At 47.1% G+C, this 12,758-nt stretch overlaps 1 protein-coding gene across 1 annotated transcript in view; it reads left to right on the forward strand.

The window, feature by feature from the left end:
• LOC137436654 (ryanodine receptor 2) overlaps positions 1-12,758 on the forward strand; it is a 344,268-nt gene that overhangs the window by 218,012 nt on the left and 113,498 nt on the right. The window contains exons 74-77 of the mRNA XM_078786637.1: positions 7,473-7,532; positions 7,819-7,953; positions 8,929-9,041; positions 9,388-9,490. Of these exons, the coding sequence (XP_078642763.1) occupies positions 7,473-7,532; positions 7,819-7,953; positions 8,929-9,041; positions 9,388-9,490 (411 nt within the window). The remainder of the gene's footprint in view (positions 1-7,472; positions 7,533-7,818; positions 7,954-8,928; positions 9,042-9,387; positions 9,491-12,758) is intronic.

The following is a 12,758-nucleotide window of genomic DNA, read 5'->3' on the forward strand; positions in this document are numbered from 1 at the left end:
TGTCAATGAAAGATAGTCTGTTGGGAGCTGTTGGTGAGGTATGTGGATGGACAAAAGGACCACCGAGGCACTCGGAAACATGGTGGTGGATGAGGAATTTGGAAAGAGGATTGACGAGAAGAGGAAGAAGTTCAAGGAGTGGCAGAAGGCGAAGGGTACGGGAGCAGAAAAAGCAGAGCATGAAAGTTATAAGGCAGCAAAGAAAGAGGTAGCAAAGGCGCAGGAGGCATGTAGGAAAATGTTCGGAGAAAGCTTGGATTCGGAAGAGGGTCAGAGAGCGGTATTCAGGATTGCAAAGCAGACAGCGCAAGAGAGGTGTGATGTGATGGGGATGAGTTGCTTGAAGGATGAAGTGGGACAAATCGTTGTGGACCCAGATGGAATTAAAGGAAGATGGAAAAGATATATGGAAATGCTGTTGAATGCAGAGAATGAATGGGATGGCAACATAGAGAGTAACCCAGTTTTAGGACTGGCAGAGAAGATAACTGAGAAGGAAGTTGAGGGAAGCAATAAAAGCAATGAAGAGTAGAAAAGCGGGAGGGCCGACGGGAGTTGTGGGAGATATGTTGAAGGCAGCAGGAAGTTGGGGTGTGAAGAGAATGACAGAGATCTGTAATTTGGTGGTGAAAGAAGGCCGCATTCCAGTGGATTGGGAACTGAGTACCCTCGTCCCTCTACACAAGGGGAAAGGTGACCCTCTGGAGTGTGGCTCGTATCGAGCGATAAAGTTATTGGAGCATGGAATGAAGGTATTGGAAAGGGTGTTGGAGAGGAGGATAAGGAAGGTGAAGTTCGACAAAATGCAGTTTGGATTGATGCCAGGAAGAGGAACGACAGACGCGCTCTTTATTGTGAGGCAGTTGCCGGAGAAGTACATGGAGAAGAGGAAGAAGGTGTTTCTTGGGTTTGTTGATCTGGAGAAAGCATTCGATAGGGTTCCACGCGAAGTATTGACATGGGCATTGAGGAAGTTAGGAGTGGAGGAATGGTTGATTAGAGTAGTGATGGCAATGTACAAAAGAGCGCGCACAGCTGTAAGGACGAAGGACGGGAACAGTGGTGAGTTTGAGGTGAAGATGGGAGTGCATCAGGGGTCGGTACTAAGTCCACTACTATTTGTAGCTGTGATGGAGATGCTGGCTCAGAACGTAAAGGAGGGTTTACCATGGGAGTTGTTGTATGCAGATGATCTGGTGTTGATTGCGGAAAGTATGGATGGACTGAAGGAAAAGATGAACAAGTGGAAGGAATGTATGGAGACAAAAGGTCTGAAGGTGAATATAGGAAAGACGAAGGTGATGGCAAGTGGTAAAGCATGTGGTGAGGTGGAAAGAACTGGGAAGTGGCCATGTGCTGTGTGCAGGAAGGGTGTCGGAGTGAACTCAGTTCAATGTACAATGTGCGCTGAGTGGGTTCATCAAAAATGTAGTGGTCTGAGAGGGTCATTAACCAGTGTGGCAGCTACATTCTAATGTAAGGTGTGCACAGAGGGAGCTGCAGATGGAGGAAATGTTGAGTTGGATCGTGGAGACGGCGTGAAGCTGGAAGGTGTGAAAACATTTTGCTACCTCGGAGACATGCTGAATGGAGAAGGTTGATCAGACTCGGCAACGGTTGCAAGAGTGAGATGTGCATGGAAGAAGTTTCGGGAACTGAGTGGCGTGCTGATGAGGTGGGGGGGTGTCGTTGAAGCTGAAGGGAAAGGTGTATGCTGCATGTGTGAGAAGTGTTATAATTTATGGGAGCGAGGCATGGGTAATGAACGTAGAGCAGTAACGAAGGCTGGAAAGGGTGGAAATGCGAATGGTTCGGTGGATGTGCGGAGTATCGTTGAGAGAGAGGAAGACAAATGATGAATTGCGAAAGATGATGGGAATAGAGCCTGTGATTGATGCTGTGAAGAGGAACAGGTTGAGATGGTTTGGTCATGTGTTGAGGAAGGATGAAAGTGACTGGTTGAGAAGAGTGATGGAAATGAATGTAGAAGGAAGTAGAGGACGGGGAAGACCGAGAAAGACTTGGCTAAAGATGGTGGAAGAAGAAATGCGGGCAAGGGGGTTAACAAGGAGAGATGCAGAAAATAGGGCAAAATGGAGAAGATTGTCATGGGGACCGCAAGGCTAGTCCCTGCTCTCGCAGGGAAAATGGCCTTAAAATGCATGTTGTTGTTGTTGTTGTTGTTGTTGTTGTTGGATCGGACCGATTAGCCAAACTTGTAAAAATGCGATTTGAACTTGTTATTTTCAATGAATATGTACTCGGTCATGTGTGACAGCAATGATGCATGAAAGGCCCAATGGAAAGCTGAGGATCCCCTCTTAATTGGTAAACCACATGGAAATTGTCAAACTAAATAACCTTTGCATATTAACCCCTTGAATTCGGATTACCTTTTTTTTGATACGCACTGTATACAGTCACGTGAAAAAGTAAGTACACCCCATGTAAAGTTTTGACTTTTTCAACATATTTCAACATACAGCTATTTGATCTTCATTTCAACAATATTGATAGATAAAGGTGATATAATATAACAAATATCATGAAACATTTACATTTTGTAGTCCATTGTATAATTTAAATAAACATAAATGCAAATTTCGCATGTGGAAAAAGTAAGTACTGGAGGACCGTTCCGATCCCTCCTACCTGCCCTTGAACCGGACCGGTCGCCTTGCCCGGCAAAGCCCGGACTCGACCGTGCGGGGCGGGGCCAGGCTCGAATCGTGCACGACGCTTCGAAGAGAAGCGATGCAGCACCGATCCGCGCCGAGCCTCGCATCCAACAAAGCGCACCGCGCCCCGAGTGCTCGCGTCGGCTATCCGTCGCCCTAAACGCTGCCCCGTTTAACGTCGATGCCTTACTCGCCTGCTCACACGCATACGCGACCCTTTTCACACTCACAAAACCCGGCGCCTCCAGTGCATCCCACACACTCCGTCCATTCCACCACCGCACTCCCTGTTACACACCACTCCTCTCGCGCACCCTCTTGCGCACACTCGTCGTTCACACACTTCGTTCCACACCTCTCTTCCGTTACGTCCTCCGTAACACTCACCATGGGCATGCACTCTTGCATCCACCCACTCACGCGCTTCCATGGGCTCTCCCACACCCGCGCCACAACCACCTCAGGTGTGCTTTCTCGCACACTCTCATCGTCCATCCCAAGCGTGCATCCTCGCACCCGCTCCTCCACCAACTCACTCTCCGGGTCACTCTCACCCTCGCACGTACACTCCGTATCGCTCTCACTCTCTGTGTCACACTCCGTACACTCCGACGTGCATTCCCGCTCGCACTCGGTTTTACTCCCACACTTTATAACGCACTCACTTGCCGACGCACACTTTTTCCTCACACGAGTGCCATTTTCTCTCACACCACGCCCCACGGACCTCCCACAAACGCCCGGGTGCCATATCGACCCCAATCGCGCGACAATTCTCTTCGCGCCAAACACTTTGCCGAGAAACCTCTTCGCACCATATACTGCGCGACTCACCTTTGGGATCCTCTTCTCCACGCGCACCTGCAAATCTTTATAAGGATTAGCAAGTACGGCATCAGGATGTGAATTCAGACTTTGCACATCATCCATTTCTTCCTTCTGCTGGTGCTTTTCTAATTCTGCCGTCTCTACAAGCCCGATTTTAACTATTTCTTTTTCTTTATTCACCTCGACGACCGCTGGCTTTATTAAAATTCCCTCTACCTCAGCGGTCGCCGGCTTTTCCAAACCCTGGGTCGCGATCTCTTTTCCCGATATTTTACCCGCGCTTTGCTCCGCCTCGCTCAACCAGCGCTTCTCAACCCGCTTTACCTCGTCGTGCACCCTTGGGACCTGCTCGCCCAACCTGCGGTCTCTGTTCTTCCCCATTTTTTAAATTCGGTCACCCATTCTGTTTTCCATTCCCTCTCTATCGGCCCTCATTTCGTCCGTTATTGCTTCAATTTGGTCTCCCAATTTCTCACTATCAGCCCTCAATCCCACAAGTTGGTTTTGCATTTCCTCTCTCAGCATCGCGGTGAATTGCGCCACGAAGTCCCCCACATCAACGCCCACTGGTAGTGGTACAGCGCGTGTGGCTACCGTGCGCTCTGCGAGGCGCCATTTTGTGCGCCTCCAACCTCGTGCGCGGTGCAATTTGGTGCTGCTGCAACCTCGTGCGCGAGGCCGCCATTTTGTGCGTCTGAAACCCCCGCTACCACATCCTCATTGCTCTCCTCCTCCATTTCCTACCTGGGGTCCTGGGTCGATTCCAAACCCTCTAACTCTACCCCCACCGGCATCCGGTCGCCTTGATTATCCATGGCACGATTTAAATTTAGGATGTTAAAATACAATTTTGGCCACTCGTAATTTTGAGTGCGTTACGTGCACTTCGGGTCCGAATCCCACTCCTGACTCCAATTGTTATGGAAACGGAGTACGGCGCTCCCATTAGCGGGGGGGGGGGGGGGGGTTAATCCCCCTTCTATTTTCACTGGCAGTCTCCGATCCTGAAGCTACCCTGCTCCCTTGTGGGGTGGGATTGCCCGAAGCGATTGGTCAAGGGGATTCCCATACGCCTCCGGCAATCCCTCCACGAGGCAGGTGGGCAACTCCGTTCGAGACCGCGGACAAGATGGTATTTGCCGAGCGGTTTTTAGCAGCCCGCGGTCCGAGCCATTAACAAATACTAACCCGATCCTAAATGTTGGCCAAATCGTGCCACAGGTGTTCAATGTGGAAACCTCTAAAGCGACCGAATGTGAAGAAGCAAAAGGGGTAAAGAAAGAACACAGGGATTTATTAATTATTTACACACAACCAAAGCAAGAGAAGAAAAGAAATGTAATTTACAGGGAAAAATAGAAGACACAGTGCAGTTATTAACTTATACAAGCTTACTTATACCCAGGACAATATAGACAGAACGAACTCACTCACACGAATAGGGAATTGCAGATTGGATTGGCTGGAGGGAGAGGAAGGTGGGACCACAGGGCTGGAAGGTTTGGCAGGGCGGCACAGCAAGCAGGTCCTCTCCAGGCTGGAAGCGAGCAAGGCGGTGGCAGGCACACGTATTTTCGTTGCACGCGGCAGGGGCTGGTTGTCGCTGCACGCCTCGGGCTCCCCCGGTCATCTCCTGGGTGGGGCTTCCCTCTACGGGTTATATAGCCACGCCCTACCAAGCCATAGCCACACCTTACCAAGCCGTGCCCACCGAGTCCTGGTTGGGCGCAAGGGCTTCCTGGCTCCACCTCCTGAAGACGATGGGCCGGCCACGCCCATAATGGCGTTTTGGGGTGAAGAAAACAGCCCAATGCAATGGTGGCGAACGCCGCAGAAAACCGCCCAATGCAACGGTGGCGCGCACCGCAGAAAACAGCCCAATGTTACTGGCACTTTGAAGAGATGATTTGGGGGAAACTTGAAAAGGGAACTATCTTATGTCATTTGGTGCAATGCAGAGTCAATTAATGGGAAACACAGCCTTAAACTAACATAGAATAAGAAATAACTATAGAGAGGTTCTATGGTGGCCTACGTGCTTGTACATGGACTAGCTAAGGGGATGACCTTTGACCTTTACACAAATGGAGGTATTTACAAAGAATTACTATTTACAGAGGGTGATATTTACAACAACAGGATTCTCAAATCCGTTACAATATATTGTTGCGAATCTCAGCGCCGGCCTTTTCCCCTTACCAAGGGGGGATTAGTCCCCTTGTCTTTGACTAGCCGACGGGACCCGGAAACTATGACGTCCTTGCCGGACAGAGCGAAGTAGGGTCGTAGGACTAATCACTAATACCTAATTACTCGCGCTGCCCAGAAACGAGGAAATAAGCCCCGCCCGAATCACGGGTGTTGGTGGATACGCCGAGCGGTAGCGAACCCGTGACCCGAGCCGTTATCAATGACTAGACCCCGATCCAAGCGGTTCTTGATCGTGCCACACTTACCCAATGATGGAAATCACAGAAACGATCGAATTGGAAGAAAGGAATAACAAGATTTATTTAAACTTTGTACAACAATCAGAAGAAGAAGACACAGTGCAGTCCTTAAACAGTCTTGTACTTATTCCCAAGACAAACGGGCCCGTTCACACTCAGACACACTCACACGGGGATTGCAGATGAACAGGTTGATGGTCACCACGTCCAGGGATGGCGTCCGGGCAGCTCTTCCTCCGGTCCCAAGCTCGCACCGCGAAGTAGATGACTCGAGACGGCAGGAGCTCTCCGCGTGTCGTTGGCGCGCACGGGATAATTACGGGGCGAACGGTAGAGCTGGCTCTGGCAATTACACTGGCTGCTGCGGCCGCATACGTAATAAGCGAATCGGCGCTAACAATGCGCTTTTCAATTCCTCGACCAAGTCCGCTCGACACTGTCGTGTGCACGCCGGTCCTTTGAGTTCTCTCAATACCAGTGCCTGGCTTCAGTCCTCCTCATACGAGCGCTCCGAGCAAGTCCTCTTACAAAGCGCAATTCTTTCACCCAATGAGTCCTGTTCAAGGGCAGTCCTTTGACAAATCCTCCTCATAAGTCCTCTCCCTCCTCAACTCTATTCAACACCGTGCATCCCTTCTCATCTCAACTGAGGTTGGGGCCTCGCGCAAAGGGTTTTATTGCCACACCCTTGGAACCCTCTGGAACTCACCAGACGTTCTTCACCACCCCCTATCACGCCATGCCCTCAGAGCCCTGGTTGGCTGATGGCCCTTACCGTCACCGCCTCTGACGTGCTCCTCGACTCTGCCACACCCCGACCCTGCGCTCCTTCCTCTTTCCAGGCCTACCTCGTGTCACTGGGCTAGTTCGAGCGAACAAAGGGCAGCTAACGCTGCTGGCAGGCAAAGCGCAACACACGGAGGGATCAGCCAAAATGGGGCGCGGGATCGATTTTGCCCATAGATGGAATTGGGAGGGTGGCCGCAAAATGAAAGGACCTAAGCTCATTTCTTCACACAACGCAGATGTTACTAGGGAAATGGCCTACTCTTACACATACTATGACATAACTAATATTCTAAGTGGGCCTACGTGTTGCTTGTGGACTAACTATGGGGGGCAAACCTTTAACCTTTAATGATGTCATATATACAAATCTCAGAACCATATCAATATATATATAATATAAATATATATATAATATATATTATATATATATATATATATATATATATATATATATATATATATATATATATATATATATATATATATATATATATCGCAGTGTTAGTGTGAGAAATCTCTGAGGATATCCCGGAGACTCAACAGCTCAGTGGGCTGTCACCACGTAAGTGATGAGTTCCTGGGTTTGAGTCCCGGGTTGAGTCAGAATTTTTTCACACTAGCCCCACGCAGGAATTTACTTCCTGTTTCTTAAAAAAAAAAAAAACGTATATATATCTTCCTCCACCTATGGATGACACTTTGTTGTAATTTATTTTTTTCTCTGTAGAAGTATTCAGAAGAGGAAGTCAAAGATTACGTTGAAAATAACCTGCACTCAGAGAGCAAGGCAAGTTGGACCATGACTGGAAGTTTGCAGCCTCGGCCCTGCCATTTTGCTTCTTATCTCACCACTTTCACCTATTTGTTCATTTCTTCTATTTATTTGCACTTGTGTCGATAAATTCCTTATTGTTGGTTGAAAATATGTGATGGTGACTTGTAGTGCACCCCATTGTGTTTGAAGAGATACTTTAAGTGGTTTCTTCTGAAGAAGGATACTCTAGCTCATCATCATTGTCATGGTAGTTGTAATGAATGTTGTTTTTTCATGATCTTTTCATATTGTGCTGCAGTTGGATGATCCAGCCATCCGCTGGCAAATTTCATTGTACAAGGGATTGCCAGGAAAGTCTGGAGAGACCTCTGATCCAGCGAAGACTGTCTCTCGTGTGGTGGAGATTTCTGCTGTTCTCTTCTACCTGGAGCATGTGAGGCTACGGCTTTTATAAATGTTGTGTGTGTGTGTGTGTGTGTGTGTGTGTGTGTGTATGTGTGTGTGTTTTGCCACAAGCATGCTTGCTCGTAATCACAGTGTATTTTTGGTTAACCTATCAGCAGAATATGATTTGGTAATGGAATTATGTGGAACATTCTTCCCTGCTTTTTCATTCACCAAAGAATATTTATGGATTGTGTTGTTACCTCCACCACCGAAGGTGGATGGAGGTTATGTTTTCACCCCTTTCTGTTTGTTTGTTTGTTTGTTTGTTTGTCTGTCTGTGAACAAGATATCTCAAAAAGGTGTGGACAGATTCGGACGAAATTTGGCAGAAAGGTAGTGTATGTGACACGGATAACATGATTCGCTAGCAGGATATCTCAAAAAGCTGTGGACGGATTTGGACGAAACTTGGTGGACAGGTTGGGTGTGTGACGAGGACGAATGGATTCAATTTTGGTGAATATGGATTTGGACACGAGAATTTTTAATTTTTTAATGATTCTTCACCATTGAGTGAAGCGATATATAACATGATATTTTAAAAAGTTATGGACGAGTTATGACTAAACATGGTGGACGAGTTGGTTAGGTGACAAGAACAAGCCGATTAGATTTTGGTTCAGGTCCGGATGCAGATCCGGCCTATTATTGGGATACAAAACAAACTATTTAGCCTGGCGGAGGTATGCGCTCTACCGAGTGCCGTTCTAGTTGTGCATGTAAGAACTTCATTTCAATGACAATAATCTACGTGGGACATCATCTGAATGGTACATTGATTGCATGGATGGTTAACCCCCAATTGGACAACACTTTGGCAGTTTGCATTGTTCACATCAGTACATTAGAGTACAGTACACAAACAGTCTTATTCGATCATTTTGAAAGGTATACCTATACCATAAGTGTTGCACATTGTATCATTTCCATTTAATTTTAACACTCATGTGTGATTTTGTAGGTTGAACATCCATCACGTACTCGTAAAGCTGTCTGGCATAAACTGTTATCCAAACAGCGTAAGCGGGCGGTGGTTGCCTGCTTCCGCATGGCTCCTTTATACAACCTTCCAAGGTGAGCTCTTTCACACCCTCTTAACTGTCCCATAGTTGAAGCTATCTCCATTTCCATCTTGTAAGTGTTCAGAGTCAGTTCTTGTGGAATTAGCAGTCCCTGTTGTTGGAATACAAGGCCCATTTATCTATTTGAAGCTGGGCATGCATGCTTTTAACCAGCAATTTGAAAACCTGACAGGTGTTTACTTCTGTAAGCTCGTTATGGAGCTATATTATTTTGCACATGCTAACCATGAGTTAAATGATTTGACAAAGCACAAAACTTCCTTTTCTTAAGAGGCTGCCATTTTCAAGTTGTGGTGCCCTGATTTAACGCTGTCATATTGCTGTGTGCCCCCCTGTAGACATAAAGTTAGCAATTTCTTCTTGGGTTCATTCTCTCGCATCTGGCTGCTGAAGAAGCGTATGAAGATGGAATTTGCTCCATTCATTAGAAAGCTCATCTTGGTAAAGTGGGCACATCGTTTTTGTAATGCACTCGATCAAGCCCGATTGGTTGGCCCCAAGCTGTGTTGTTCGAAGAGAACCGGGAGAGTGAGGTCCTTCCTGGAGGGTTTCTACTTCTACCCTCATTCTTCCCCGACTCTGACGACTAATGGCTTGTCGGCCAATGGAATGGAGAGTGGAGCTTTTCTGTTGAGGAGTGCTTGAAATACATGCCGATGTCTGTTTCATACTCTGGCTTTCTTCTGCCAGCCTCACTAGTCACGTGCCATGTCTTGAATGAAGTATGATGCACTATGCAGTCAGTCCCGTAGCTAAAACTAACTGTGTCGACCATAATCGGAGGGATTCAAAAGAATTACTACAAAATTTAGCAAATCTGAGGAATTTAATGTAACCTGAGTTCAAGAGAAGAAAAGTGATAAGCTTTGATTTGCTAATTTTGAATGCCGGAGAGGGACTTTTAACATCTCTTGAGATGATTTGCGGCCAAGTGTGAAACAGATCATGAATGTCACATCAGTGGCAATAAAGCATGTCATTTCAAACATTGACTCCCGGCAGCTCACGCTGCCCCTTCACTCGAGCACCCGCCAAATTCAAGGTCTTCACCGTGCTTCGGAGCCTCCCCTATCCATTGCCTGCCTGCTTGCACCCCGATCCCCTCCACTGTTCATCCTCCCCTCCTCAGGCACCGTGTGATTAACATGTTCCTGCAAGCCTATCAGGGAGCGTGGATAGAAACGGAGGAGAATCTATTTGAAGATAAGCTCATTGATGACATAGCCGTGAGTACAGGGGAAGCTGTCAGGATGGCGTGCCAAAGGGTTTTTGCTTTTTTCTCTCTCATTCTTTGGGCAAGGAGCATAACCCCAAAGTGCTTATGATACTTGGCTAAGCCTTGCAGGGATCAATTCAGGAATATCCTGAAATATATCAAAGTTTAAATCTAGCATTTGAAAAATAATCTCCTATGTATTTCTCTTGAGATTCCCATCAAATATGAGAACACTTCATGAGACCAGCATATATCGGTCGGTTAATGTATTTGGTTCTTCGGTGGCCAAATTGTTTGACATTACTGACTAAGATATCTTGGCACTTTTGCTCCAAGATTGGGTATCCTCTGAGTACCATATACCATTGTGTTATTCCACATTGTAAAAAAATTACAGAAACAAGTGAATAAAAAAATGTATGCTAAATTAAAAAGGCAATGTCGGGATGACAAACTGCAGTCTAAAAAAAAAGGTCCTAAAGAAGATAGGGATGATGTTGGTTTAGACTTTAGAGAGTAGCTAACATTATTGCCATCACATAACAATCCCTACGTCACTGCCTCCAGACTATTTTTTAGCCGAGCTAAAAGTATTAGAAGCTCCTATATTTCATTTCCGCATAAGTATAAGAAGCTCCCATATAATTTCAGGGACTTCTTGCAACTTCAGTTGTCTTTCCTACTTTTCTTTTTTATCAACTTGGAGTAACCAATCACAAATGGAGATAATTATAGAATGCTGTTATTGGAGATGTCCATGCAGTTTGTAAGAAGTTGATGATCATGTACTGATATTATAACATTGTACTTGGGCTGCTAATTTGTAGTCTCAGTATGTGGCTACACGACAAGAGTAATCAGGTACTGTCGTAACCAGTGGAGTGTTTGTAGAAGCTCGAAGCAATAACTGATGAAGTGTAAATGAGGCAGTGATGTAGGGATTGTTATGTGATGGCAATAGTGTTAGCTACTCTCTAAACCAACATCATCCCTATCTTGTTTAGGACCTTTTTTAGACTGTAGTTTGTCATCCCAACATTGCCTTTTTAATGTAGCATAAATTTTTTTATTCACTTGTTTATTTGGTTCTTAGGTGGCCAAATTGTGCATTTCAGACTTACTTTGGTACTGTATTGACTTCAAATTTGATTATTAATTGTTAAAATAGAACACAGTTGCAAAATTACTTGTGCGAATAATGATGGGAACTGTGTTGGTACAGGAAAGAGAACTTAAGTTGCTAGTACGAGTTTGAATGGGGAAGAAGAAAGTGGAACTTCAGGCAAATAGTCAAATTTCATATACCAATGGATTCTGGATGATTCTCTCTCGAAACAGGCAAGATCTTTGGATTTGCACCCCCTAAGAATGAGCATCACACACATTCAAGATTCAGGCTACGCCAATATGTCATAAACAGGTGAAGTTATCAGGAAATTAGTAACTCACCACCGTATCGTTTCTGCTGCAACAATCGGCAAACTGGAGGATCACTTCTTGTTAAAGAGGTTTAAGATGCACCCGTTGCATGTCCACACTGTCGCACCTGTTAATGGCATGTGTTTTTTTTTTTTTGGGATACTGAATCGAGGCTCGTGAAAGAGCTGACAACCGCGAGGGAAACACAGCACAGGGGGACCACGAGGGAAAGACAGCACAGGGGGACCACGAGGGAAAGACAGCACAGGGGGACCACGAGGGAAAGACAGCACAGGGGGACCACGAGGGAAAGACAGTACAGGGGAACCACGAGGGAAAGACAGCACAGGGGGACCACGAGGGAAAGACAGCACAGGGGGACCACGAGGGAAAGACAGTACAGGGGAACCACGAGGGAAAGACAGCACAGGGGGACCACGAGGGAAAGACAGCACAGGGGGACCACGAGGGAAAGACAGCACAGGGGGACCATGAGGGAAAGACAGTACAGGTGGACCACGAGGGAAAGACAGCACAGGGGGACCATGAGGGAAAGACAGTACAGGGGGACCACGAGGAAAAGACAGTACAGGTGGACCACGAGGGAAAGACAGTACAGGGGGACCGCGAGGGAAAGACAGTACAGGGGGACTGCGAGGGAAAGACAGCACAGGGGGACCACGAGGGAAAGACAGCACAGGGGGACCACGAGGGAAAGACAGCACAGGGGGACCATGAGGGAAAGACAGCACAGGGGGACCACGAGGGAAAGACAGCACAGGGGGACCACGAGGGAAAGACAGTACAGGGGGACCACGAGGGAAAGACAGTACAGGGGGACCACGAGGGAAAGACAGCACAGGGGGACCACGAGGGAAAGACAGCACAGGGGGACCACGAGGGAAAGACAGCACAGGGGGACCATGAGGGAAAGACAGCACAGGGGGACCGCGAGGGAAAGACAGCACAGGGGGACCACGAGGGAAAGACAGCACAGGGGGACCGCGAGCGAAAGACAGTACAGGGGGGGACCGCGAGGGAAAGACAGCACAGGGGGACTGCGAGGGAAAGACA

Source organism: Myxine glutinosa, chromosome 11 (assembly GCF_964187855.1).
Source record: "Myxine glutinosa chromosome 11, kmMyxGlut1.1, whole genome shotgun sequence".
Classification (NCBI taxonomy): domain Eukaryota; kingdom Metazoa; phylum Chordata; class Myxini; order Myxiniformes; family Myxinidae; genus Myxine; species Myxine glutinosa.